Source organism: Phaseolus vulgaris, chromosome 6, assembly GCF_051622355.1.
Source record: "Phaseolus vulgaris cultivar YP4 chromosome 6, ASM5162235v1, whole genome shotgun sequence".
Taxonomy (NCBI): Eukaryota; Viridiplantae; Streptophyta; class Magnoliopsida; order Fabales; family Fabaceae; genus Phaseolus; species Phaseolus vulgaris.
This window is the reverse complement of record NC_143503.1, coordinates 26,915,658-26,942,609: the sequence shown is the minus strand read 5'-3', so window position 1 is coordinate 26,942,609 and position 26,952 is coordinate 26,915,658. Positions and strand designations below refer to the sequence as shown.

General features: G+C 32.2%; 5 protein-coding genes and 1 long non-coding RNA gene across 6 annotated transcripts; 3 read left to right on the top strand and 3 right to left on the bottom strand.

Moving 5' to 3' along the window:
• Positions 1–1,079: 1,079 nt before the first annotated feature.
• On the bottom strand, positions 1,080–3,051 carry MEF19 (mitochondrial editing factor 19). Its single transcript, XM_068639486.2, has one exon. The coding sequence runs from the start codon at positions 2,904–2,906 to the stop codon at positions 1,221–1,223; it is 1,686 nt and encodes a 561-aa protein (XP_068495587.1). The 5' UTR covers positions 2,907–3,051; the 3' UTR covers positions 1,080–1,220.
• A 7,291-nt stretch (positions 3,052–10,342) lies between these two features.
• Positions 10,343–13,788, top strand: MK (mevalonate kinase). The gene is made up of 5 exons (XM_068639489.1): positions 10,343–10,678; positions 10,878–11,121; positions 11,227–11,480; positions 11,952–12,365; positions 13,471–13,788. Exons 1-5 carry the CDS (start codon positions 10,546–10,548, stop codon positions 13,587–13,589), a joined length of 1,164 nt encoding a protein of 387 aa, XP_068495590.1. The 5' UTR covers positions 10,343–10,545; the 3' UTR covers positions 13,590–13,788.
• A 443-nt stretch (positions 13,789–14,231) lies between these two features.
• Positions 14,232–15,975, bottom strand: LOC137831708 (NADPH-dependent aldehyde reductase 1, chloroplastic). Its single transcript, XM_068639490.2, has 4 exons — positions 15,793–15,975; positions 15,339–15,709; positions 14,742–15,103; positions 14,232–14,656 (listed from the first exon to the last, which is right to left on the bottom strand). Exons 1-4 carry the CDS (start codon positions 15,913–15,915, stop codon positions 14,634–14,636), a joined length of 879 nt encoding a protein of 292 aa, XP_068495591.2. The 5' UTR covers positions 15,916–15,975; the 3' UTR covers positions 14,232–14,633.
• Positions 15,976–18,297: 2,322 nt separating this feature from the next.
• On the top strand, positions 18,298–20,107 carry LOC137833106 (putative GPI-anchored protein At3g06035). Its single transcript, XM_068641479.2, has 2 exons — positions 18,298–18,384; positions 19,564–20,107. The coding sequence occupies exons 1-2, from the start codon at positions 18,318–18,320 to the stop codon at positions 20,079–20,081; spliced, it is 585 nt and encodes a 194-aa protein (XP_068497580.1). The 5' UTR covers positions 18,298–18,317; the 3' UTR covers positions 20,082–20,107.
• A 2,076-nt stretch (positions 20,108–22,183) lies between these two features.
• Positions 22,184–24,165, top strand: LOC137831701 (putative GPI-anchored protein At5g19250). Its single transcript, XM_068639485.2, has 2 exons — positions 22,184–22,309; positions 23,516–24,165. The coding sequence occupies exons 1-2, from the start codon at positions 22,243–22,245 to the stop codon at positions 24,028–24,030; spliced, it is 582 nt and encodes a 193-aa protein (XP_068495586.1). The 5' UTR covers positions 22,184–22,242; the 3' UTR covers positions 24,031–24,165.
• Positions 24,166–24,615: 450 nt separating this feature from the next.
• LOC137831702 (uncharacterized) lies at positions 24,616–25,102 on the bottom strand. The gene is made up of 2 exons (XR_011084468.2): positions 24,963–25,102; positions 24,616–24,808 (listed from the first exon to the last, which is right to left on the bottom strand). It is a non-coding gene; the product is annotated as an uncharacterized LOC137831702 (long non-coding RNA).
• Positions 25,103–26,952: the final 1,850 nt, after the last annotated feature.

Below are 26,952 nucleotides of genomic sequence, written 5' to 3'. Positions count from 1 at the left end.
GAGATTAAGAATATTTTTGAGTGATAGATCTAACATTTTAAACCTATTTTGGTAGGATTTAGAAAAGTTAAGAGAATAAAGGAACGTTACACAGGTAGGCCAACATGATTCCTTGTTTAGCTAGAATAGAATAGAGCCAAAACTAAAATAAGAAATCAACATATCTTGAGCATCAGGTATCACCCAATCATAGTCCAACAAGATCTGTATGCAGAGAGTGTGAGAACATGCTTGAAGATCTTGCCCAATAAGCCCAAGCTCTAGCTCAGCCAATAACTTATGAAATGCTGTCTTTTTGCTTTGAAATCTTATATAGGAAGGAGGAAAGCACCAAAAAAAAGAAAAAAGCACGGAGAAGAGAAGGTTAAGGAATCTATCCAATGTAGACTCTATCCATGACTTCCACCTCCATTTATTCTTATTTTTTTTCTTAAATTTCATGTTATTCAACTTCATGAGTAACTAAATTCTCTTTTGTTAGGATTAGATGTAATTACCAAATTCTCTTATATTTTTTATTATATTTATATACAATGCTACAATATTTTTCTCCATTGATATTTAATTTTTATGCTTATTATTTATTGTAGCGGGCCATAAATTAGTTGAGTTGTAAGAGGTTAAAAAATTCTTATAAGTTTTTAACCTAATATAAGACAATTAAAAAATTATTTGTCTAAGAAAGGATGGAAGATTATATTTATTTTTATCATAAGAATCGAGATGACAATGAAAAAGAGAAATTTTTTTATTTTTGAGTTTAATGAAATGTGAGTAATGTTATAAAGTTTAATCCTAATAATATTTAAATCATATATTTTTATTCGACTAGTTAAAATACAAAAAATATTATAATATTTAATTTTAACTTTTCTTTTTAAAGTTCTTGTTATTTGATTTCACTTCATACTTTATCCTTTACTTTACTAGTAGAAAGTTTGTGTAGTCATTTATATCACACCAAATCTTTGTGAGTTCAATACTCTTATTTATTTTTAAAACTATTAACGATAATGGTGCCTTTGCAAGAAAGCAAACATTAAATCTTGGTCAATAATCATGCCATGGCCAATTCAGCATGAATGGAAGAGAGCATGTGTCCCGGTAGTATGGCATAGAGTGAGGGCTTAAAATAAGACAGTTACTGTACAAAATTTGACCACTCTGAATTCTGAATCACATCTATTTGACATGTTAAAACTGTATCAAATCATACAAATTTATATAATTTCAAGCGAACTGTGACCAATTGTCTTTGTGATCCTTCTGTGGTTCATAACTTTTCTAGTCACGTTTACCTCTTCCCACATGCCAGCAGTTGCATATATATTAGATAGAAGAACATGAACCCCACTCTGATCAGGTTCTAGCTCTGTTAGTCGTGGTTTAACTTGATTAGCAACAGACAAGTTTTCATGAATCTGGCAGCCATTTAAAAGAGCACCCCATATGGCAATATTTGGTTGTACGGACATTGTCTCCACTAATCTTTCTGCTTCTATGAAACGACCAGCCCGACTCAAAAGATCAACCATGCAACCATAATGCTCTCTTTCTGGCACTATACCGTACATTTCTGTCATCTGTCTAAAATGTTTTTGAGCCTCTTCAACAAGTCCAACATGACTACATGCGAATAAAACTCCTATGTAGGTGATGTGATCAGGGACTAGAGAGCTATCCTTTTGCATTGTTTGAAACATACTCAATGCTTCATTTCCACGACCATGCATGGCTAAACCATTGATCATGGTAGTCCAGATCACCACATCCTTTTTCTGCAAACTGCTAAAAATCTTCTGTGCACCTCCTAACTCACCAGTCTTGGCATACATGTCCAGAAGAGCAGTAGCAAGGGCAATGTCTGTTCTGATAATGTCGGTTTTTAACAGATAAGCATGAACAGCTTGTCCCAATGCCAGAGCACACAGATGGGCACAAACACTCAAAACACTCAGAAAGGTAGCCTTATCAGGATAAATGCCACTAGTCCACATATCAAAAAAGAGATCTAGCGCCTCCTGATGCCTCTCATACTGATTGTAGGCATTAATCATACTGTTCCAAGCCACAATGTTTCTCTTGGGCATTTTTCTGAACAGGTCTCTTGCTATCTTCAAACTACCACATTTGGCATACATTTCAAGAATTGCAGTTGCAAGAATGATGTTACTATTGGATGTGCACATGAAGGGATCATAATCAGTCTTACGAATTCGCTGGTGGATCCGACGTCCACTATCAATGTCTCTACTACGAGCACACGCAATCAAAGCATTCACCATAGTTATTTCATTAGGCTCGACACCCCAATGGCTCATGTCTTCAAATACCTTCAAAGCTTCATATGGCTGATTATTGTTCACAAACCCAGCAATCAAACAAGTCCAAGCAACCACATTCCACTTGGGAATATTATCAAACACTTGCTGTCCTGACTTCATATCTGCACATGACACATACATGTGGAGTAATCCAGTAGCGGTATAGGCATCAGCTTCAAACCCAGATTTCATTATGCAGCTATGAATGCATTTTGCACAATCTTGATCAGCAATTAAACAACATGCTTTGAGTGCAAATGGGAAAGTAAAGTGATCTGGGGAATACCCATCTTCAATCATATGTTTATACACAAGCATAGACATTCTTGGATTGTGACCATTAACAAAACCTCGTATCATAGAGTTCCAAATGTAAACACTAGGAGTATCAATTTGGCGAAATACCAAGCCTGCATAATTGATGTCCCCAAATTCTGAATCTACACAAAAATCAATAAGTTTGCTCAAGGGGACTATGCTCTTAATAGTTGGGGTTGTGATTATTAACGCATGCAGTTTTTTCAATTCACTCATACTTTTGCATTTTGCTAACAGAGAGATAATGGAGTTTTGGTTTATCATCCCCAATTATGCTTAATAACAATCCCCACCTTGGCCTTATATTATTAGGGGTTCTTGTGGTGCCCTCCAAAATAAACCAAGTTTACTAAGTGTACGACATACCGGCCATTCGACATAAACAACATTTCCTACAGAGAAGCTACAATAAAAATTAATCATAATCTAAATAATTAATCACTTCCCTAAACAAGGTTAAAAGAGCATTAGGTTTTTATAGGTGTGAGATAATCTTTAGATTTATAGAAAAACTATAAATAAGTGAGCACCGTGAAAGTAAAATGTAATGATTATCTAACTATAATACTCGTAATATATGTTTTTACACGTATAATCAGTTAGACTGAGAGATCGAGACACCAATAGACTAAAAATACTAAAGAAAAAAAAATCTTAATACAAAATATTTGACCTGGTAAGAACACTACATATTAATAAGAAATCGACTATAAGTTTATTCAACCTTATTATGAGCATATATTTATTCACACACAATAGCCTTAATTATAGATTATTGGACTATAATAATAAATAAATCCATTGTTTTAATTAATATTCATATAATTGGGTTTATTTGGGCCTTAACTATTATTATTGTTAATTTTGTGTTTTAGGGTAAATTATCTTAAGCATATACCTTTGTGAATGGGCCGCCAAACATGCAAAAGTCCAAGTTGCTTCTTTGAATCAAAAAAGAAAACAAATTCTGAGGAAAAGAATAAAAGCTACAAGATTCCAGAAACAGAATTGGAAGCAAATCTTCTGCAAAATAAAAAGAATTATGGAAAGTGGAAACAGTTTACAAAATATAAACTACAATATTGTCTCAAGATCCTTGGAGCAGAAAAGCCTATAAAAGGACACAAGCATCAAGGAGAAAGGAGAGAGCTTCATAGGGTTTTCTTAGTTTATTTTCTTCTTAGTAATTCTTTTGTTTTACCTCCGCATGGAAGGCTAAACCTTTTTGGTTGATTCTTTTGTAATTCCCCATTGAGTTCTGAGGTTTTGTTCAATAAAAGTTTCGATTTTTAATTCTCTATAGCAGTTGTTTTTATTGTCTAATCTCCTGGAAAACTGGTTTTTGTGAGAGGTTGTACTTGAACGCATGATTGAGAGTCTTCCTTATCTTAAACTTTGGTTTCTTAGTTAGTTCGCATTGTTCTAATTAATTTCTTGGGCGCATGATTCAAGGGAGAGGAGGTAAGCATTCCCATGGAGTATACGCATGGAACAAAGTGGGTATTGATTAAACTAGTAGACGCATGCTTTACTGGTGAGTTTCAGTTGAATTAGATCGGCGCATGTTCAATCTGGTTTAGCTCTGTTGGAGGATTGAGAAAAGATTAATCTTTAGAGAACCTGTGAAGAATTCAATGGTGGAAGAACTTGGGATCAACCGCTTTTTATTTGCTATTTTAATCTCTTTTTATATTTTATGCACAACTATCTCAAACCCCCTTTTTTCTCTTTATTGTTATTGCTAACTTTTATTGCTTGCAGATAGATTTTAAACCCTGGTCAATTGATTTTACTATTGGATTCGTTGGGAGACGACTTGGGGACATTTGTCCGCAATTATACTATCATCTCTCTAGTGTTAGACAAGTCTACGCTAGAATCATATTAATTTGACAGCAAAACGACAGCTATCACTTATAAAATCGATTATTGAATGAGATTTGCACCTATTTGTATACTTGAAATATTCTAATTTTCAGTAATCGATTAATGTTTAATAGATATCCCCAAATTAGAACATTTTCTTTGTACTATTTTGACGTAGTTTACATAATATGTGGCATTTGAGTATGGGTGGTTTCTTCTTGCACCTCCATATATTATTCTCTCATCTTCATAAATTTTTATATTTTCAAAAATATTCATGTGTAATATTTTGAATTACGTAATTTGAAAGTCTTTTTTCAAATTTGTAATTAGTTTCCGGATTACATAATTCGGAAGTCTTTTTCATATGCATGATTACTTTTTGGATTATGTAATCCGAAAGTTTTTTTTAGCTTTCAAAATACATAATTTGGAAGTCTTTTTTCAAATGCGTGTCCGGATTACATAATTCGAAAGCTACTCTATGGAAGTGACACAAGAAGGATAAAAAGATATTTTCACGCTTCGTATGGAGGTGGCAGAAGAACTTATGGAGGTGGAGAAAGAAACAGTCTATAACAGAGATATAAGGAGTCTTATTATCCTAGACAATGAAGAGCGAGTTTGCACACAGCAATCTACAACTTTTTTTTTTCTTAGGAACAGTTCAAAAAATTATAAAATACGACAAATTCATTGCAATCTTGGCTGGTTTTGTTGGTTTGATATAAAGATTACTCCCTTTTGGGATACCTAGTGTTACTAAATTGTTTCAATTGCACATAAGCATGGGAATGAATACCAAAGACATTGATGTGTATTCATTTATCTGGCTGTAAATGAGCTGGAACGTGTTACTGTTTAAAATTAATTTCTCTCTAATCATAAATAACAAATTAATATTTTAAATGCATAACTCATCTTTCTTACCTCATTTTCCCCAAATGGAAACATTAAAAAAATTATTTGGCTCGTTTTTTTTCCGTTTCTTTCTTTTTCAAAGTACAATCAAATGGGAAGGGGAAAAATAATTTTTTCATATTTTCTATTTGAGCACTTTCATCTGGTTTGTTCAAACCGTGTATGAATAATGTTAATAATGACTTTTAATTCATTTAATAATGACAATTTGATAATGATAGCGCACATAAACTCCTCTTTAATAAGAAGTTTTAAATAATGTGCATTATTAAAATTAGAGTTTTTTATATTACTATATATAAAAGTGTTTACACTTTTAACTAGATTTATCATATTCACCAACACTGATAACGTAATAGTAGTACTTTATGTTTTTTTTTTCTTAAACTCAAATACTTTTGAATATAAAGTAAAACTGTGTTTTTTTCATAACATCCCTACAAAAAAAATATATAAGGTAATTTTTTAGTAGAAAGGTTTTAAAAAGTCATTTTAATTCATTTTTATATGTTGGAAATATAGGATTTTTCCTGAGAAAATAGAGAAGCTTTAAAAACATTTCCTACTTTTTATATATATATATATACATATATATATATATATATATGTATATGTAATCAAAGTATTGTAACAGCAAATACACAGTTCGATGATGTGTGCAAACAAACTGCACTTAATTGATACCATAACTGGCACAACACAGATGAAAACAAAAACTATAATAAGGTAAGGTGAGAACATAAACGTGAGTTATTCAGGAAATCCATGCATATTACATGAGCCTTGGACAAATGGGTGTAAAGAACACCTCATATACAAACAAAGAGATTGTATATATATGTATATATATTGGTCTATTTCTCATATCAGATCAGTTTTTGCTGTTACATAAGTTATTTCCTTATTGCAAGAGAAAAAAAGTTGGAAGTGGGCATGGCCAATGTCACAGAGTGTAGCAGTAAGAGTGGTCCAAGAACCAATGATGTGTGGCCATGTAAAATGAAGCTAACAACGGATTGCATGCGCTGGGATAGCCTCAAGATCTCACCTAAGGAGTTTGAAGAAAGCATGCTAGGGCACATGAACGAGAGCAGCCGCAAAGCTTTGGAGTCATGGATTCCGGTAAACATCTCGATTTATGATGTTGATAATGGTGAAACTTATGATACTAAGTTGTTCAAGAAAGAGTCGTTCTGGTTTGATCCTATGCCTATTTCTGGTGAAAAGCCAATGAAGGGAAAATCCATGATGGAGCCACTTTGTTACAATTTGGAGAAGGCAAGGGAAGAGTTTGCTTATTCAATTGAGCCTTTTAGACACATCGTAAGGAAAAGAGATCTGAGGTATGATCAAGAAATTGGACTTCGCTACTGTGGTGGCAATGTGGTTGTGGCATTCGAGTTTTCGGTTTTGCATTCACCACCTTTGGATGTTCGTAGCTTGAGACCTTAAATTAGATTAGTTGCGGCTTTATATATATGATTGTAAACAATTGAGAGTTGCATTTTTAAGAATTCGTGTTGGTTTCTCATGATCAAGGGTTCGTTAATTACCTATGTAGTTCCATTTTGACTCTCTGCTAGGTAGAGTATATCTATGTTCAAAGACCAAAACTGTGATGGGAGGTGAAGTCTCTCACTATAGAAAAAACATGCTTAGATTGATAAGTTTTCTCCATTTCAAAATTAATGGCTGAGATATTTTGTCCTGATTGTGCTGTATCTCTTTTTCTCTTTCTCTTTGCCATTTGTGTATATTGCATGATTCATGTGAGTGGAAGGGGTGAGTGAGGAGGAAGCTGAAATCAAAGGTTTTATTGAAATGAAATCTCAGGTTCTCTCCACCTCCTACCTCATCACTTCCCTATGAAAAGTTGGATTTAATCTTTTTAAATTTTTTAAATAAAGCATAATCTTAGACTTTTAAATAACATCACCTGGACCACACTCGAATATTCCCCTTTGAGCTGTATTAGAGTGTGGGTCTCTTGGTTATCAATTTTTCCTCAGGCAACATTGTAAAAATTATATCAAGAAAAGTTTCTACCAATGTTTCATGAAATGGAATCTTATTTTAATTTAATGTGAAGTAAATTGTGAATCTCTAGAATTAAAAGTTTCTTTCAATGATAATTTTTTTTTAGTTTTGTACTCACATGTTTAAACTTCTCTAGTTTTCTTCTAGGTTTTGTGGCTTTCGATTATACAAAAAGCGAACGAAAATACAATCATCACCATTAAAAATATCACAAAACTTACCTTAACCACCAACGTTCATTACCAACCACTACAAATAACCACCACCAATTGAAAATGAAGAAGAAAACATCACACTCTCCACCATACTCAAAAGGATATTGTTGAAATTATAAAAAAAAATAGAATTGTAGGAGAAGGTATATGGAAGTCTAGGGAGGATTTGCCTAAAAATAAACGTGATCCAAATTGAAACTGTAGCACAACACGATGAAAGAGAAGATGCGGCGCTAGGGTTTCAAGGACTAATATGGAAAAAGAAGAGATACATAAAATAAAATAAAATAAAATAAATCTTAAAAACTAATACATGTGTGATCAAATATTAACCTTCCTAATTTTTTTGTAGCTATAGCTAGTTCTTTTAAATGGGTGATTTTATTGACCATTTATGTACAAGTTATTGCTGGTAGAGATTGATATTAATTTCTATAAAGTGATTCACATGACTTAGAGTTTGGGCTTTGGGCCCGAATATGATTTAATAATAATAATAGAATTAAAGGGCCCATTGGTTAACGTGAGAAATATATATTTGATGATATACCTAATGAAAACCTACATCTGATAGAGATTGGGAACTAAAGGCTATAGGGTTCTGTCTCTCCAAATAATAGTTGTCTAACTGATAACCATCACGAAAGAAAGTGTGTCACAATAACGGAATTGCTAAGACATAGATTGAGACAGGAGATAAAGTAATTGCTCAAGTAGGATCACTCATGGATCAATGTAAGTGCCTATTAATTCTTGATTGTATGGGTATACGTGAGAATCATAATATGATAAGATCTGTATAAGAACATTATTGTGTATGTGTTCAATTGTACGTTTATTCATGTTTTGATTTACAGTTGAAAGTATATTTCATTAAAAATAATTTGGGTAAGATCATTTCAAGCTATAAATTTTTCTTTGGAGAATATATATTTTTCGTGTGTTTGCATTGAAGAGGAAATTTGTGGAGAGGGAAGAGATTGAATTTGTGAAAGATTAGAGAGGATGTGTGAGAAAATGTGAAATTGTTTGGATTAAAAAATGATAGAATGGATTTGTGAGGATGATTTATTGAAATTGTGAGTGATGTGATAGTTGAGAGGGAATTTAGAAATTATTTTAAAGGTGTAAAACGTAAGTTTACAAATTTATCTTTGTTATTAAAAAAATTAAATAATGAATTATGATATTTTTTTAGGTTTGAATTAATTAAAATTTTCTAATATATAATATACATAATTACTTGTATTTCTTAATATAAAATTAAAAAATATAATAGAAAATATTTTTGTGTTAAATTAAAATAAATTTATTAAATTTATTAAATTTATTAAATAATATTTATTATTTATATAACTATGTATATTTTGTTGATATTATAATTTTATTTTATTATTTTTATTATTTATAATTATATGTTGTTATTAATAGTATAATTAAATATTTTTAAAATTGTTAAATAAAAATTTATGTAATATTTAATTTTATATATCTTATATTGTAATAAAATGATGCATAAACTAAATTCATCGTTCAAGTATTTAAACTATGCTATCTAATTTAAAAGTTTTCAAACTAATTCAGTTTTCCTATTATTATAAAATTAATAGCAAGTGAACTAAAATAAAACTCATCCTTAACTAAATAAAAAATAAAAAAATGAACCAAGATATTTATTGGGTATACGAAATTGAATATGTTAGTTGGGATGAAGTGGAGAAATAAAATATTAAAAGTTATGGATTGAACTTATGACCAACTCTTGTTTTGGACTTTATTAAGCCTAAAGAAAAAAAGGTGTTTTCTCCGTGTACCTTTATTCTTCAAAATGTATTTTCTGAAACTGAATTATAGAGTTTAGAATTTATTAGAATTCAGAAAAAGTATTTTAAATTAATAAGCTAAAATGTAGAGCTTAGTTTTTTATATGTAACAAAAATTGTGAATTGCTTAAATAATATAGGAAAAAATTGTTACACTGGTAATCTAGGTAGTACAAATATGAATACAGATACGGATACTCATACGACACGGATACGGACACGGAAATACGTATAATCTCTAAAATGTAGGACATGGGAACACGGATCTATATATTATATAATTTTGAATTATATAAATTGAAAATAAATATTTATGTGTAAAAGTATGTTTCAGATTCTTTTGAGGGTGTTCAAAAGAATTTGTTCATTATTTTTATAATTATAATAAAAATTTATACAATAAATTTAAGTTTTTAAAACATTATTGTATTTATACTTTTTAAAATTGTGTTAGAACCGTGCTAAAATTTTAAAAAATCCAACAAATAGTTTTTGAATGGAACCCTCAATCGATAGTAACATGTGTGTTCAACACGGATACGCTAATTTAAGAGAAGTGTCTGAACCTTAATTAAGGTTGGGCTAGGGTGGATTGATGAAAGTGCATAGAAGGTTTGTTGATAATTAATGAGTTATTGATATTTTGACAAGTGTGCTCTACTTTATAATTATAATAAATATTAATATTTATAATAAAAAAATAAAATAAAATCTCTTAATAAAAATACCCACAAAATTTAAAATGTTTGAATTCTTTTTTAAATTAAAAAAATTATAAATTTTTATAAATAATTAAAATATTAATATTTATTAAATTGTATGATGTAATAGAATTTTCAAATAAACATTTTCAATAATTAGTTGCGCACGCATTCCACATGGATCCGCTTCACTCTGGACTCAGACTCAGATACGAAGACAAAACGACACGGATTACACAGAACCCTCTGAGAAGAAGAAGAATAAGACGACGACGAAAAACAATGAGGTGAGAGAGAAACTTGGTTTGTGAAATCGTAATTCATAGCATAACAGAAGAGAATGGAGGTTAGAGCCAGAGCTCCAGGGAAGATTATCTTGACCGGTGAACATGCTGTGGTTCATGGATCCACCGCAGTTGCTTCTTCCATTGATTTATACACCTACGTTTATCTCCATTTCTCCACTCCTTCCGGTATTTTACTCTCTCTCTCGTTAATTTCATTCTGTTGTTCTTTCAATTTCCACCTCGCGATTGCAGATATGTGTTTTTATTGTTGTTATTTGGCTGAAACTTGTGAAATTGTGATGATTGGTAATGGCGTGTTTGAGCGACGTCGTTTTAGATATGGTTGAGGTTCTGATTCGGTTTGGATTTGTGGATTGTGTGATAGACGACGGGGATTTGTTGAAACTGCAGCTGAAGGACACGGCGTTGGAGTTCTCGTGGCCTGTCAGTAGAATAAGAGCCGCGTTTCCTGAATCCGCCGCTCTGTTAACTTGCACGCCTACCTCCTGCTCCGTTGAGAATGCCAAGACCATTGCCGCCCTCGTTGAAGAGCTCAACATTCCAGAGGCTAAAATTGGACTTGCCGCTGGAGTTTCCGCGTTTCTCTGGCTGTACTCTTCTATTCAAGGGTCTGAACCAGTTCTCAAATTCTTGTTGTGTGTGTGTGAGAGAGAGAGAGAGAATGTGTTTTGTTTTATTTATGTAGGTTTGATTGTGTTTGGCTCTTTATGTAGATTTAAGCCTGCTACTGTGGTTGTCACTTCTGAACTTCCTCTCGGTTCAGGCTTGGGTTCGTCTGCCGCGTTTTGTGTGGCTCTCGCGTCGGCCTTGTTGGCTTGTACTGATTCTGTTTCTCTGGATTTGAACCATCAAGGATGGCGCTCCTTTGAGGAGAAGGATCTTGAGTTGGTAAATAAGTGGGCCTTTGAAGGGGAGAAGATCATTCATGGAAAGCCATCTGGAATTGACAACACAGTAAGCGCATATGGTATGCCTCAGCCATTTTGCTACTAAGTTTCAATAACTTTTATTGATTACTGTTCGAAACATGTCTTTTCTGCATTTTTCTAGTTACTGATGATTAAAGTCTGAATGTTTTGTATTAATAGGTTGAAAAGGAATATAACCTTTGTATCATAGGAGTTTGGAGAGGATGAATAAAATGTTTTCGGTTGTTAAAGGATGTGGAAACTTGCTGTGTTTCTCTTTTACTTGGTCTGTTAATAGTCTCACTCACCGGACTTAATTTTAATTAATGTGGTGTGGATCTGAAGGTATGATTTAAGGTCATGGCACACTGATTTGTGCCAGTGAGTTGAGAAATATACAAGTGTGTGGTGGGAGATATATGATGTATAAATTGTGAATTGTTTGGAGTGTTTAATTATCATATAGTGTGTTTACAAATGTAAGTTACTGCCATTGAATCTACAACTCACTCGATAGTTACCATTATCAGGTAACATTATCAGCTTCAAGTCAGGAAACTTGACACGCACAAAGTCAAGTATGACGCTTAAAATGCTCATCACGAATACAAAAGTAGGGAGAAACACAAAAGCATTGGTGGCTGGTGTTGGAGAGAGAATGCTAAGGCATCCTGAAATAATGGCTTTTGTGTTTAGTGCTGTGGATTCTATTAGCAAGGAGCTGACATCTGTTCTCAAGTCACCCACACCAGATGAGCTCTCTGTAACTGAGAAGGAAGAGAAGATAGAAGAACTAATGGAAATGAATCAAGGTCTGCTCCAGTCCATGGGGGTCAGTCATGCCACTATAGAAACTGTTCTGCGAACAACATTGAAGTATAAGTTAGCTTCCAAATTGACTGGAGCTGGTGGTGGGGGCTGTGTTCTGACACTTCTTCCAACATGTATCCTTTTCAATTATTGTTCTTTTCCTTGTGCTTCTAATGCTTCCTGTTACTCTCTGATTTTCTTTTTCTTTTTTATTTTCTTGTCTGCAGTTAGCTAATAGCCTATGTTTGCTTCTATTAATCTGTTTGATTTAGAAAGGAGGAGGGAAAGGGAAGGACTCCTTGTTTGGTTTGTGAGGGGATGTGACAGAAAATAGAATAATACACTATCATACTGTTATCATATACCAATAAAACCATTTAGTTCAAGTATTCAAACTAATGATAATGTAATCAGCACATTTTACAAACTTCAAGCGTTTTCTCTCACCTTCAAATCCTGTAAATATTGGAGGACAGACAAAATTAATAGTGAGGGTTTCTTTTACCTCCTTATTTCCCCTTTCATTCCCTTTCCAACAAAACACTATGTTACTTCTGTCAAAAGGGTTGTCCTGGATGTTCTGCTACTATGTGCTGCCTAGTTACATATGCACGATGTTTGTGCATATATACTCATAAGGCATTTATTAAACCCTGGACATGCCTTCTTTTGGATTAACTTTTTGACATATAAGAGTTTTTCAATTGAGATAAGTTTAAGGTAGCTCATAAATTTGAATTAGGGGCTTATGCAGAAATTACGTGAGGTTAAATGAGGAAGCTTCTTAGAAAGTTAAGGACTGTAAGTACTTGTTCAGAAATTTATGCCCAACTGCATGAAGTGCATATGTGCTTATAGAAAGTTAAATGAGGACACTTCTTGATTTATTCTGTATTTATCTTCTATAAGTGTTTATTAAGATATAGAATTCTTAACTACATAATCATGGCTAGAACACCTGCAAATTGTGAAGACGTGTTTTTTTTTTTGGAGGAAAGTTTATGCAATTATCTATTTTATCTATCTGACTTACTTTTACTCCCAGCAAGGTCAATCTACTTCATACATCACAATTTTCTGTCTCTAGATACTCTTTGGGCGATTAAAACACAATTTTCTGGTGGTGGACGATTTATTGTCGTAATAAGAATAGAAACCATCATGATTTCTTTGCTTTTAAGTATAATATATTTTTCAATCTCAATTTCTTGTATCGCTTCCTTGACATGCTTTAATCAGTACTATCAGGCACTGTTGTAGACAAAGTAGTTTCTGAACTGGAGTCAAGCGGATTCCAGTGTTTCATTGCCGGAATTGGCGGGGGAGGTGTTGAAATCAACTTTGGGGTGACATCTTGATTTCTACTTTTATTTTTTCCAAGGATTGATATCAACTAATATCAGATCCTCAAATAAACAGCATAAAAATATATGCTTCCTTTTTTACATCTAGTGTATCAATCTGTAACTTTTTCTTTTCTGTTATTGAATTAGTTTAAACAGTTTCTTATTCAATCCTGAATGGAATTGGCGGATATAAATTCGCATATTTGATTAAGAACATGGTAGTCAACGGGATCGTGGAGTGACGTATCGTATCCAGGTCTGTCTTTCACACGCACATTCTTTATGTGATTTTACTAATGTGGTTTAGAAATTGAATTGTATGAAAACGTTTTAGTGCCACAATGGGTGACTAAGATACTAACTACCCTGGAGTGCTTCGTGAATACCAAAGGAACTGACAAAAACAGGGCAATTACTTCCTGCACACTGTACCCATTAGCTGGATGAATTGTGATCTGGACCCGATGTTTACGTTGACAAAAATGTCCTTAAATAAGAGGGAGGTGCGGATTAAAATAGGTTCTGGAATTCCTTTTTCATAATATATCTCTGGATTTAGATTTTTGGAACAATGTTTGATCATTAGGGGATAATAATTCACTCATACGTTTCTTAAGCAAATCCAAGCAACACGTAATTTGTGGCCTTTGAAACTTAAATAAGAGAAACTTGTGTAATGGTTATAATTATTCCACTTCTTCCGATCTCATTCTTAGTTCTCTTTATAAAATAATTATAAACAGAATTTTGACAACATGGTAGATGGTGGCCAAGACAATCATTAGAGAGCAATTGAGCTCTACAATGACCACATCTGTCCACATTACAATAGACTCTGTCTAAAACATTGATCTTGTGTGTATAATGAGCTCTACACTCAATTTCAAGTAGCATTTTTTGAGGTTTACACTATATGTTTCAAAGCAATACACAACCAGAATCTTCATCCAAACATGTAAATTCCTCCCTACACATATACTCCTCTAGACTTGGCCAATGACGTAACATATAACAATCTCTTCTAATGAGAATCAAAATTATCTTTGAAAAAACTCATCAACCATTCACAATGGTTCCACCTGAAAAAAAAAGCAAAAAAAGAAAGAAAAGTCAAAACCGGAAAATCTGTGATTCTAGTTAAAATAGTATTGGTGTATTTATGACCATTGGGATGGAGAACTTGGCCAGTTATGTAAGAGGAGCATTGGTTGCTAGCAAGAAAGACATAGGAGGGAGCAACTTCAATAGGTTGGCCTGCTCTTTTCATTGGTGTGGAGTCTGAACCAAATTTAACAATTTCTTCCTCCTTCATAGTTGCTACTATTAATGGAGTCCAGATGGGTCCAGGTGCAACTCCATTCACTCTTATTCCCTTACTCACAAGCTGAAGTGCTAAGGCCCTCGTAAACGCCACAATGGCTCCCTTTGTGGACGTGTAATCCACTAGTGTTGCGTCTCCCTTGTATGCATTCACTGATGTTGTGTTGATGATGTTGCTTCCTTCCTTCATGTGCTTCACAGCGTGCCTATAAAAATAAGGTAAAACTTATATTTTAGTGGACCCTTCATTTGTTTTCATGGTAACAATGTCATACGTTGCATGTAATCTATTTTAATTTGAAACATTCCATGTTTAGTCAAGTGAAGTTGTCACTTTCAATCACTGCTTTAGTTATTAACAAAATAGATAAAATAGATCATGTTGTGAAGCTAAATAATGTTGGGAAGAACGTTTAAAGAGGGGTTTGGATATTTGTTTACTTGGTCATGAAGAAATGAGAAAAGATATTAGTTCGAAACACTCTCTCAAGTCTTGTTTCATCTATCTCTTCCAATGATTCACTCTCATATTGCTCAGCTGCATTGTTGACCAAAATGTCAATGCGACCATAAGCATCGACCACCTCATCCACCACTCTTCTGCAATTGACTTCAAAACCCACATCAACAGGTATAGCCATTGGATCTTTGGCATCTGCAATCTTACCCTTTCTTATAATCTCAAGGGTATCCCTTGCATCTATGTCCTCCTGGCCCTTCACGTAGGTAAAAATAATAGTAGCACCCTCTAATGAAAACAAGTTGCACACAGCTCGTCCAATTCCAGAGTCCCCTCCAGTTACCAGAGCTATCTTTCCTTGCAAAATGTACCCTCTTAATTAGATTGAAGGAAATGAAAAAAAAAAGGTAATTAATAAATGTTAAATCTATATACTTGAAGTTTATTTGATGGTTTGTAATCCGGGCTGCTATATTGGGGTGGTGGATTCATGATATACTCTTTGCCAGGTTGCATCTCTTGCTTCTGAGGGGGGAAGTTGTATTCACCAGAAGCCATTCTCTCTGATAAACAAGCTTTAATTTTGGGAATCAAAGATGGTTGAAAATTTTATGGTGTAGTCCTGAGGTGGAAGGGTGCTTTATAATGTCACATTGTTGAACAAAGTGTTAATAATGTAGGGTAGGTTTGTGATTGGGATGGAATGCAAATTGATGGATACACATACCAATACACATGTTTTTGTCTAATTATTTATTGAGATTGGGCAAGAAGGAGGCTCTGATGTGTTGTGTTGGTAATTTCATTCAATCAAAGATTATAGTTAATTTACAAATAACTACCACACAATTTAAACTAATTAATGTTGATATCATACAAACTTAAATTTCTTAATTTAGCAGAAAAAACTAAAAAATTTCATTCTTGTGTTTTTTAAAATTTGTCTTGTTCTTATACATTTAAATTGATAAATTCAGAATTCTAAATTTAGAAAATATATTATTTTAATTATTTTTATATCTCCAAATTTAATATTTAGTAGCGGTCACCAAATTGATAAAATGACTAAATTTATTGAACTTTTTATATCCAAATTTAAAATTTATTGACAATTTTTTACCGATACTTAAAATATAAAAATTAAAAGCAATTTTTTACCATAAAAAAGAAAACACCAAAAAAAAATTAAGAAAAACTTAATAATAAGAGTACATAACTAATTATATATTTTTCAATAAAAATCAATTAATAAAAGATATTAGGTGCTCAAAACAATGTTTTCTTATCACTTCTCTAATTTCTCAACTTTGAGTACATAAATTAATGCACATTTTCATACTAATTGTGGAAGGACATACTCAGTGGAGCTTAGTTTGTGGCAGACACAGTTACCCTATCCTTTTTATTTGGTTGTCCTTTATTCATTAAGATAGTTTCCTTCATAATTTAGTAGGGGTGACAATGGGGTGACTCGTCCTTCATAATTTGATTAGGTACAACTAATTTTTATTATAAAATTTTGGGACGAGTAAAACCCATTTATTACATTCCTTAAAAAAACTTAAACTCTAAACAACGTGTGGTAGTGTGAAAACAAAGGAAAAATAGAAATATATCTAATCTATTCTCAGTTCTATTTGACAATTTAAGCACCTTAATCACTTAATTTTCTAATTTTTTAAGCAATGGGAATTTAAAGCATACCAAAAACCAATAACAAAAGTAATGGTTTTACACACGAAAACAAACAAAACCATTTTGTTCCACAACTTGAACACTTTTTCCCTCAGATTATCTTGTTCACATAATTTATTCCATACAGTTTCTTTTTAATATTACAATGGAATACTTACTAATTATTTTAAGTTTTTACTAATTATTTATATTTCCAACACCAACATAAAATTCTGCAAGTAATACTTACTCACTTCAATTGTTTCTTTTATAATATTGTTATGTAATCTATTTTAATCTTTTATCTTATCTAATCAAATAACTTAAAAGTGATGTAATTATCTGGAACAGAGGTGTGTGAGTTGTAGATGGAATACAGAGACATATATTTCATTTTGTATTTTCATTTTGACACACTGCCAAAGAGAATTGGCAGAAAGAATTTTGTTTTTTTTTTGTCAGTTTGGACAGGATTTACACACTGTTTCATAATCGAAGAATCGTGATGTATAAGAACTGCAACTAAAACAGTACACATATAAAATAAATATTTCTTTGATAAACATGAAAAAACATTAAGAAAAATAAAACAAAAAATATTGTCGGTCCATATTACTACAATTTGTATACAATTTGTCCACTCCAATTTCAGGAGAAATAAATAAATAAATTCAAAAGAGTAAAAAACTTAATCATGACATCTTTATAATTCTATATCTTAAAAATTACATTGTCTATATTCTGAAACAAACTATAATTTATATTTAATGTCATACTAATTTCCTTCACCTTAGTTCAATAAATTAATATCATGAAGTAAAAATCCCTTTTATATTATTATATAAGTCTCTGTTTTGAACTAAATTTTACTACTAAAAAAATTATTAAATAAAAATAAATATTAAAAATAAAAAATAATTTAATTTTAACAAATAATTAAATATCAATTTAAAAATTATTTATTAATAATAAAAATTATTTTAGATATCAATATTTTTTGTTTAAAATAATATTTAATTTAATCAATGTAATAATTAATTATTTTTTAATAGTGTTTACTTTAAAACATAAAGTTATATTATTTTCAATTATGAAAGAGGAAAGTTAGAATATAACTAGAATGCATTATTAATATTATAAAAATTACTTTTTATAAATATTATACATAATAATTTATAAAAAAAATTCACTTTTTATTAATTAAGAATACAAAATTAAAAGTATATAAAAATTAAAGTTTAATTCCTTTCATCAATAGGTCTTTTCCTCTCAAACTCAAAATCTCTATGGAACTCCTCAAACCTTCCCTCTTCCTTCTTCTTCTTGTCTTTTCTATTCCAGTGCTGTGTAATGGTACGTACTTTCTCTCCTCATTTGTTTCATTTCATTAACTGTGTTCATGTTCTGCATCTTTTCTGTCATTTTTCCACCACAAGGGATTTTTTCACTTCAATTATCTCAGCTATGTACCAAAGCTTTAATCAAACTGCTTTGTTTGTACATAGTGTTGGTTTTTAGGAATAAAAGATAGAACAAAATAAGGAAATAAAATAATTTATAGAAAGAACAAGAAATTAGAAGTGGAACATTATAGTCTCGTGCTATCAGAATTATTATTGCCCGTACTATCAGAATTATTATCGTCTTGTGTGATCAGAATTATTATCGTCTGTGCAATCATAATTATTATATTTCCGTGCGATCAAAATTATTATCGTTCCGTGCAATCATAATTTTTATTATCGCCCCGTGCGATCATAATTATTATCGCTCCGTGCGATCAAAATTATTATCGCCCGTGCGATCTCTGAACGATCTGCATAAAATGCTATCGCCCCGTGCGATCAGTTTAATATTATGGCATTGCACGATGAACAAAATGTTATCACCCCTAACGATCAACAAATTATTATCGCTCCAAATTATTATCTTCCCGTGCGCTAAAAATATTATAATCCGTGCGATCAAAATTATTATTATCTCGTGCGATAAAAAAAAAAAAAAAAAGTGCGTGACACCTCAACAAATATTAATTACCCCCAACAACACATCTCTCTTCAAATATTAATTACCCCCAACAACACATCTCTCTTCGGAAAACCCACACGACCATTTCCAACTCTTCAGAATTTAACATAATTTTTAAATACTTTTATTAAAGAATTCAAATAATATATTTAAACATATTTTTCTAATAAATGAAAATTGGTTCTTTGTTTCTAATATTTAAAAGTAACTTTAAATATGTTACTTTACGAATCTGGTTTTCATTACCATATTTTCTAACATATAAGTATTTAATTCAACAAGACTTAGGTTGGTGTGGAACTAATTTATTCGAAACTAGCACCCTTGCACTCCACAAATTTGAACATGCATGACGAATGTCCATTCTATCCATATCAAATTCCATGATACATAAACTTGTGATTTGCTTAATGAAACTGTTCCATTGATCTTTTATTACATAAACTGTGTCTTGTATTCCATTCTATCCCATCGATCTTATGATGTTTGGTTTGATTTGATTAGATAAGGAGGACAGTGTATTTAAGGGAATTAACAGCTACAGGCAGACACAGACGCTGTCACCCCTCACCGAAGTTTCCAAGGCAAAATGTTTGGCTGATGAAGTTGCAGAAGATATAGAGAAAACGCCCTGTGAAAATGTTAATAAGTACTACCCATCAACTGTTTCTGGTGGTGGTGGCAACGTTAACATTCCCAACCTGAGTAAGCACATTGAAAAATGTCACATTAACATCAGCACCACTTCAGATGGGGTCATTCTCCCAGTTTGTGTTGCCAAATTGGAACCCACCATTGTGCTCTCTAACTACACTCATTCAGATCGCTACGCACAGTTTCTCAACAATTCTAAGTACACAGGGGCAGGTCTTGGTTCTGAGGATGATTGGATGGTCCTTGTTCTCACCACCAACACTGCCAGTGGGAGTTTCTCTGCTTCATCTGCAGTTCATGCCAATGTTGCTTCTGTGGGGCTCTTGCTCTTTGCTTTTCTGTTTGTGCTCATTAACTACTTTGATTGAGCACTTTGGTCTTTCTTCTAAGCTTCATTTTGTGGAGTGTGGATCCTTCAATATCACTCCCCTCTTGTGTAAATGTTGTGTGGACTGTGAAATGAGCTTCAATATGAATTAATATGTGTGCTAATTGTGTATGATTTCTGTTATATCACAAGTCCTTTTTTAGTAATAATTCTCCACATATTTATCTTCTAACAACTCAAGGATCTTTTCAACACCCTTTTTCCCACAATTCAAACTTCAATTCAAAAATAAAAAATATATAAATAAGAACCATTATAAGGTAATCTAATCAACACAGAAAGAAAATATATAAATTTTTCTGTAGTAACAATAAATTTTTTTATAATTAAAGAAATTTTAATTTAAAAAATATATATTTTTCTTATATGGGGTGGCCACAAACTCACGAGTTACCTCTTATGCAAGTCAGTGAAATGAGCTTGCACTTCTTGCAAGTAACGGGCCTATGCGGGGCGGGTCAGCATTGTCACTCCTACTTTTATAGAAAGAACAAGAAATTAGCAGTGTAATATTATTATTATCGCATAAATTATTATCGTATCGGGCGATCACGAAATTATTATCGCCCCGTGCCATAAAAAATATTATCCCCTATGTGATCAAAATTATTATTGTGCTCCATGCGATCGAAAAACACGTGTCACATCTCTCACAAATATTAATTATGCCCAACTGTCACATCTCTCTTTGGGAAGCTGAAACGACCATTTTACGACTCTTCAGAATTTAATCCGTAAGGACTTATCCGCGGTGTATTACGCAAGTCCCCCAGGATACAACAAGGAACTCCCCGAAGATTTCCGATGATCTGATCAGAACTAGCAAGTTACTCTTTAAAAGAGTAATACCCAATGGAACCCAATATAAAACTTAAAATAAAATAAAGTAAGTGAGGAGAGAGAAAATGGAAAAATGAGAGGAGAAAAGAAGTTTCACGGTGGGTGAAGAAGATGAAGAGAGTGAATGAGAGAGATGTGCATTTTGGAGAGGATGGAACCCCTCTTTATATAGGGATAGGAAGCAAAGATATTTTTCATCTCGATAGTTGATTTCAATTTGCTGTTGCAACTAATTTGAATTTGTTGCACGTTCATAACTGCACTTAGATTATTGTTGCACGTTCAAAATGAATTGATCAGGCAATGGGAGTTCACGATCCATTTTTCTATTTTCTTTGGCAATAACTACTTTCTTTTTTACAACATAAATAACAGTAACAACAGTCACAATAACACTTAATTAGTCATATTCATATCCCAAAATATGCGAAAAATATCTCTGACAAATCAACTAAATACTGCTTAACTAAAAGATGTTACAAATATTCTCTAGATATTCAAATATACCAATATACCCCTCCCTATTAATCAGGGATCACAAAGCATATCGATATCCAATCCATCATGACAAGGATCCATAACCAACACTATAAATAAAACCATGTGCAGAGGTGTAAGGTACACTTTGATCAACTTTACAAAGTACCATTTTAAGGTCATCTCAATCATTTGGAGAAGAAGACTTAAAGGAAGAATTACTGACAAATTAGCAATTGTACACCAGTTTCAGGTACTATTTAGGTCAATCTTTGTCCATACAGGTACAATTTTATTTTATTTTATTATAATATTTTAAAAAAATTATAAATTCATCAATTTGTATATATTTATATTATTAGAAAGAGTGAGAAAGAGAGAGACGTTACGTTATTAAATTCAAAAAATTTATTGCATGAAGTGAAAGGTATTAATTAAAATCCTAATACTCTTTTTATTAAACTGAACAAATAGTTTATTTTCTGACAATGAGTTAAGTATAAACTTAACTATAAATTGATGTAATTAAGTATATCAGATGAACTAATAGTTGTGAATGCCATAGATGCTAATTAATTAATACATATATAGTTATTGTAAAGTAAAATATAGACGTTACACTATAAAATACATTGTAATTAAAGTCATTATCTCTTTTATACAAAGAGTGGAATATTATGATGTATTAAGCAGATGAGGAAGAACTTTGTCAGCTTGCATGTGAGCCACGTGGCATTGATACCTGTTACTACTTTAGGGTCTTTCACCTCTTCAGATCACTCTATTTCATCAATAGGTCTTTTCCTCTCAAACTCAAAATCTCCATGGAACTCCTCAAACCTTCTCTCTTCCTTCTTCCTCTTCTCTTTTCTATTCCAGTGCTCTGTAATGGTACGTACTTTCTCTCCTCATCTCTTTCATTTCATTAACTGTCTTCATCTTCTGCAGAAAACCTGTTTCATTTCATTAACTGTGTTCATGTTCTGCAGCTTTTTTGTCATTATTTTCAATTATATCTCAACTATGTACCAAAGCTTTAATCAAACTGCAATTGTTACTTAGAAACCAAACAATTTTTAGAGACAGAAAATTTGACACTTTTTAGAGAGAAAAAAAATTGATTTCTAAATTAATTTATATATTATTGTTAAATCGGTTTTAAATTGGGGTTTAATTAGTAGTAAGCTTTTTTAAAAAATCAAAATTTAGTTACTATAAAAAATAATTATTAATTTTTTTTTTCTAAAAATTGGTTTCTATTTATTCATGATTTTTCTTCATGATTTTTCTTGTGATATTCATGTAGTGATAGTTTTATTATAATACTTAGAGTAACTGACTAATTATTATCTTTACTAATAACTATCTTTACTAATAATTATAATATTTATAATTCGTCCAGAACTTATTCTTAAATACTTTTACTTAAAATTAATTTTAGAAATTAACTATTTACTTAAAAATATTTATAAAAATGCAGTTAAAAAAACACAATATCCAACACATAAGTTTAAGGGCTTTCATTAAGATCGTTTAAAAAAACACAATATCTAACACATAAGTTTAAGGGCTTCATTAGGGTCGTGTTTTCATATTGGTTTTTGTTAATATGTTTTCCGTAACTTTATAACGCTCTAACATCTTTTTACTACAATTATTTATCTAATAAATCTAAATTAGGACTAAGATCAAATTTCGAAGTTAAAAACATATTTAACCTAATTTTTAAACACTTTTATTAAAGAATCCAAAAAAACATATTTTAGTAATAAACAAAAATTGGCTCTTTGTCTCTAATGTTTAAAAGTAACTTCCAATATGTTACTTTACGAATCTGGTTTTCATTACCATATTTTGTAACATATAAGTATTTAATTCAACAAGACTTAGGTTGGTCTGGAACTAATTTTTTCGAAACTAGCACCCTTGCACTCCACAAATTTGAGCATGCATGAAGAATGTCTATTCTATCCATATCCATTTCCTTGATACATAAACTTGTGATTTGCTTAATGAAACTGTTCCATCAATCTTTGATTACATAAACTGTGTCTTGTCTTTAATTCGATCTTATAATGTTTGGTTTGATTTGATTAGATAAGGAGGACAGTGTATTCAAGGGAATTAACAGCTACAGGCAGACACAGAAGCTGGCACCCTTCACCGAAGTTTCCAAGGCAAAATGTTTGGCTGATGAAGTTGCAGAAGATATAGAGAAAACGCCCTGTGAAAGTGTGAATAAGTACTACCCATCAACTGTTTCTGGTGGTGGCAACGTTAACATCCCCAACCTGAGTAAGCACATTGAAAAATGTCACATTAACATCAGCACCACTTCAGATGGGGTCATTCTCCCAGTTTGTGTTGCCAAATTGGAACCCACCATTGTGCTCTCTAACTACACTCATTCAGATCGCTACGCACAGTTTCTCAACAATTCTAAGTACACAGGGGCAGGTCTTGGTTCTGAGGATGATTGGATGGTCCTTGTTCTCACCACCAACACTGCCAGTGGGAGTTTCTCTGCTTCATCTGCAGTTCATGCCAATGCTGCTTCTGTGGGGCTCTTGTTCTTTGCTTTTCTGCTTCTGCTCATCAACTGCTTTGATTGAGCACTTTGGTCTTTCTTCTAAGTTTCATTTTGTGGAGTGTGGATCTTTTAAAATCACTCCCCCTCTTGTGTAAATGTTGTGTGGACTGTGAAATGAGCTTCATTATGAATTAATTTGTGTGCTGCTTGTTTATGATTCTTGAATCTGTTACATCTTTTTATCACAAGACTTGTTTTTTTAGTAATAATTCTCCACATATTTTATCTTCAACAACTCACAAGGATCTTTTCAACACCTTTTTTCCCAAATTCAAACTTCAATTCACCGTGTATGCTGTGAGAGACTAATTGGCAATAACAAATTTAAATTGCTATTCTTCTTTTTATGTTTTTCTTTTACATCTGACGAATTTGTGATTTTGATTGAGATCAGAAAACGAGCTTTTAATCCTTGTAGTTTGTAGAGAGCTAATGATTACATAACTCTAAAAGCAATTCATCATCATGATTAACCTTTTAAAAGCTGCACACTATAAATATATATAACCAAAGCCTGAACAACTTTCTCTGAATGACTGAATCTTTACATCATGAAGGCTACACAGGTCTTCTACACTTAACAAAAGATAAACAAGAGGAAACAAAGGTAATTCTTCAGGAATAATTTATTACTGAAAAAATATTAATGACAAGCAGATTATACATGTATACTTCAACACTTGAAATGATATAAAAAAGAAAATAACAGCTATTTTTCAAAGAAAAAAAAACAAAATTGCTTCTCTCCTTATCAGAAGCAGCTACTCTTGTAAGTGGACTCATATGGTGTCTTTAAATCTCTGCATGACAAGTAATAAACTTTTTTTTCATAAATTGAAAACATAGTTACATGTCAAGTAGAGATTATTAACATGGACTATGCACAATCTAAAACCACACAATAATGTTTCCTTGTATCAACATAGGATGCAGGACCTACATAAGTGCACCTACCTGTTGTGCAAGGGGTCTGGAGAGGAGGGAACTACTCTATTAACTGCAGCATAAGACCCTTCATTTGTTTCATTTGTAAACTCTTTCCTCCATACTTCATACTTATTGAGCACATGCTCCACTTCTTCTTTTACATACCTAGCACCCAATATTTGACCATTCAAAGCTGAAATACTTAGTAGTACCAGCAAGAGACACCCCACTTGAGACCTTGAAATTGACATCATTTCACTACAGTTGCCAATGATCATTACCAAAACTCTTCTGGCTTCTATGTTCAAGAAAGGAAATTAAACAAGAAAGGTGTTCAAGAATAGGTGTGTGGCATGTAGAGAAAGGAAAAGGATTGTCCTTAATATAAGTGAGAAGGGGAATGAAGACTATGAGTGCTTTAGTATGGTGAGTTTGAAGGAGGATAGTTGTTTCCCCACCTACATGTGTAAAATATATCATTATTCATAGTAAAGAAAGGGACAAGGGAAATGTAGGGAACAAATTTCCAAGCTCGTGCTTCAGTTAATTTTATTAGTAATAATGTTAGTTCCAATATAGATGAAATCAGAGCTAATAATGTTTGACTAACTTTTCATGTGTCGCACTTCATAGTCAGTGTCCATGTAATTAAACCTGACCCGACATATAATATAAGGACGTTTCAGAAATCAGAACTTGGAGAGTTTGTGCATTGATGGTGAAATATGTACACTGTTGTCTATTTCATACCAACCAACCATTCCTTTATCAACTATTAAACATTTATAACCATGAATTCTTGTTTAAGTCAATTAATAAACTCCTTATACTTCCAAAATCACCCTAACATTGTTAATCACAGAACCCCAATTTCAGGATCAGAACTTGACTCTTAACATTAGTTTATTTTATTTGTTATTTTTTTCTACCTTTAAAGTCCAAAATGTGCTTTATAGGGTGGTCAATGCTTTTTTCTAGGTCTATTGTGACTTTTGTTTCTTTTTCCTATGGTCTCTTCATATTTTCGCAGTACAAATGTTTCACAAAACTGAGTTACTTGCTCGACTAGGGAGTAAGAGATTTCAGTAAAGTGGAAAAGGCATCTTTTAGCTCATGTTTTGTTTGGCTTAATGTTTCTAGAGTAATGTATTTTAGTGGGGTTTGTTTCTTTCTTTGGACTAGCTTGTGGCAGCTTTCATATTCTATAATCTTTTTCATTTCAAACTTTGGGATTCGTCATTTTCAACCTTAGCAGTCCTTCTTGTGTGATGCAAAATGAATTCATGTGGTTATTATCCGAATTAGTTTCAATTTTGATTAATAATATTTTATTTTTTAAATTGAATATGAAAAGTAAAATGAATATATATGTTTAGTTTTTATCTCAATATTTATTTTTGTCCTTGAAAATAAAATATTCATAGTCCTTAAATATAAAAATTAAGAGACGAGGATGAGAAGGAAATAGTGAAAGTATCTGTGATCACCACATCCCTTATATCAAATGTAAGATGATAGTTGTGTAAGTTGTGAAGAAAAGCTTCTTTCCAATTAATCTATCGCTTCAAAACCTGTGTTTTGGTCGGTTTCTATTGGTCATCATCAAAGTTCTCAAGGGCAAATCACTGTTTCTCTTCACTAACTTTGGTTGGCACTGCCTGAAAATTAAATTAGGTCATACTGGTAATTACGAAAGTTTAGCGTAAACTCTAAGCATGTTCAAAGACTTCTACGAGATTGTGTTGACTTAACTATACCAATTCTTATTGGGAAAAATCCCAATGGTCCACATAGTGCAACTGGGGTCAAATTCTGGAGGAAAAATTATGGTGTTAATTTTATAGACTTAGGACAGATATGATTATTGCCTCTAGAAATTATTGAAGCAAACAAATAAAGTCATATCGTGGTTCGTATTGATGCAGAGCGTTGCCATTGTGTCTATTTTCTGCCTAGTATCTTATTCCCTCACTTTAGGCTATTTTCAGTCCGAAATCATGTCCAAGCAGTGCCATTG

Bases quoted from the DNA above. Each gene is read 5' to 3' on its own strand.
- MEF19 (XM_068639486.2), bottom strand. From the start codon at position 2,906: ATGATAAACCAAAACTCCATTATCTCTCTGTTAGCAAAATGCAAAAGT.
- MK (XM_068639489.1), top strand. From the start codon at position 10,546: ATGGAGGTTAGAGCCAGAGCTCCAGGGAAGATTATCTTGACCGGTGAA. The intron at 11,122-11,226 runs GTCTGAACCAGT...CTCTTTATGTAG, and splicing joins CTGTACTCTTCTATTCAAGG to ATTTAAGCCTGCTACTGTGG. The intron at 12,366-13,470 runs GTATCCTTTTCA...TGCTTTAATCAG, and splicing joins TCTGACACTTCTTCCAACAT to TACTATCAGGCACTGTTGTA.
- LOC137831708 (XM_068639490.2), bottom strand. From the start codon at position 15,915: ATGGCTTCTGGTGAATACAACTTCCCCCCTCAGAAGCAAGAGATGCAA. The intron at 15,710-15,792 runs GTATATAGATTT...TTGCAAGGAAAG, and splicing joins AACCATCAAATAAACTTCAA to ATAGCTCTGGTAACTGGAGG. The intron at 14,657-14,741 runs GTCATAAATACA...TTTTTTTTTCAG, and splicing joins CCAAGTTCTCCATCCCAATG to GTGGAACCATTGTGAATGGT.
- LOC137833106 (XM_068641479.2), top strand. From the start codon at position 18,318: ATGGAACTCCTCAAACCTTCCCTCTTCCTTCTTCTTCTTGTCTTTTCT. The intron at 18,385-19,563 runs GTACGTACTTTC...TGATTTGATTAG, and splicing joins TATTCCAGTGCTGTGTAATG to ATAAGGAGGACAGTGTATTT.
- LOC137831701 (XM_068639485.2), top strand. From the start codon at position 22,243: ATGGAACTCCTCAAACCTTCTCTCTTCCTTCTTCCTCTTCTCTTTTCT. The intron at 22,310-23,515 runs GTACGTACTTTC...TGATTTGATTAG, and splicing joins TATTCCAGTGCTCTGTAATG to ATAAGGAGGACAGTGTATTC.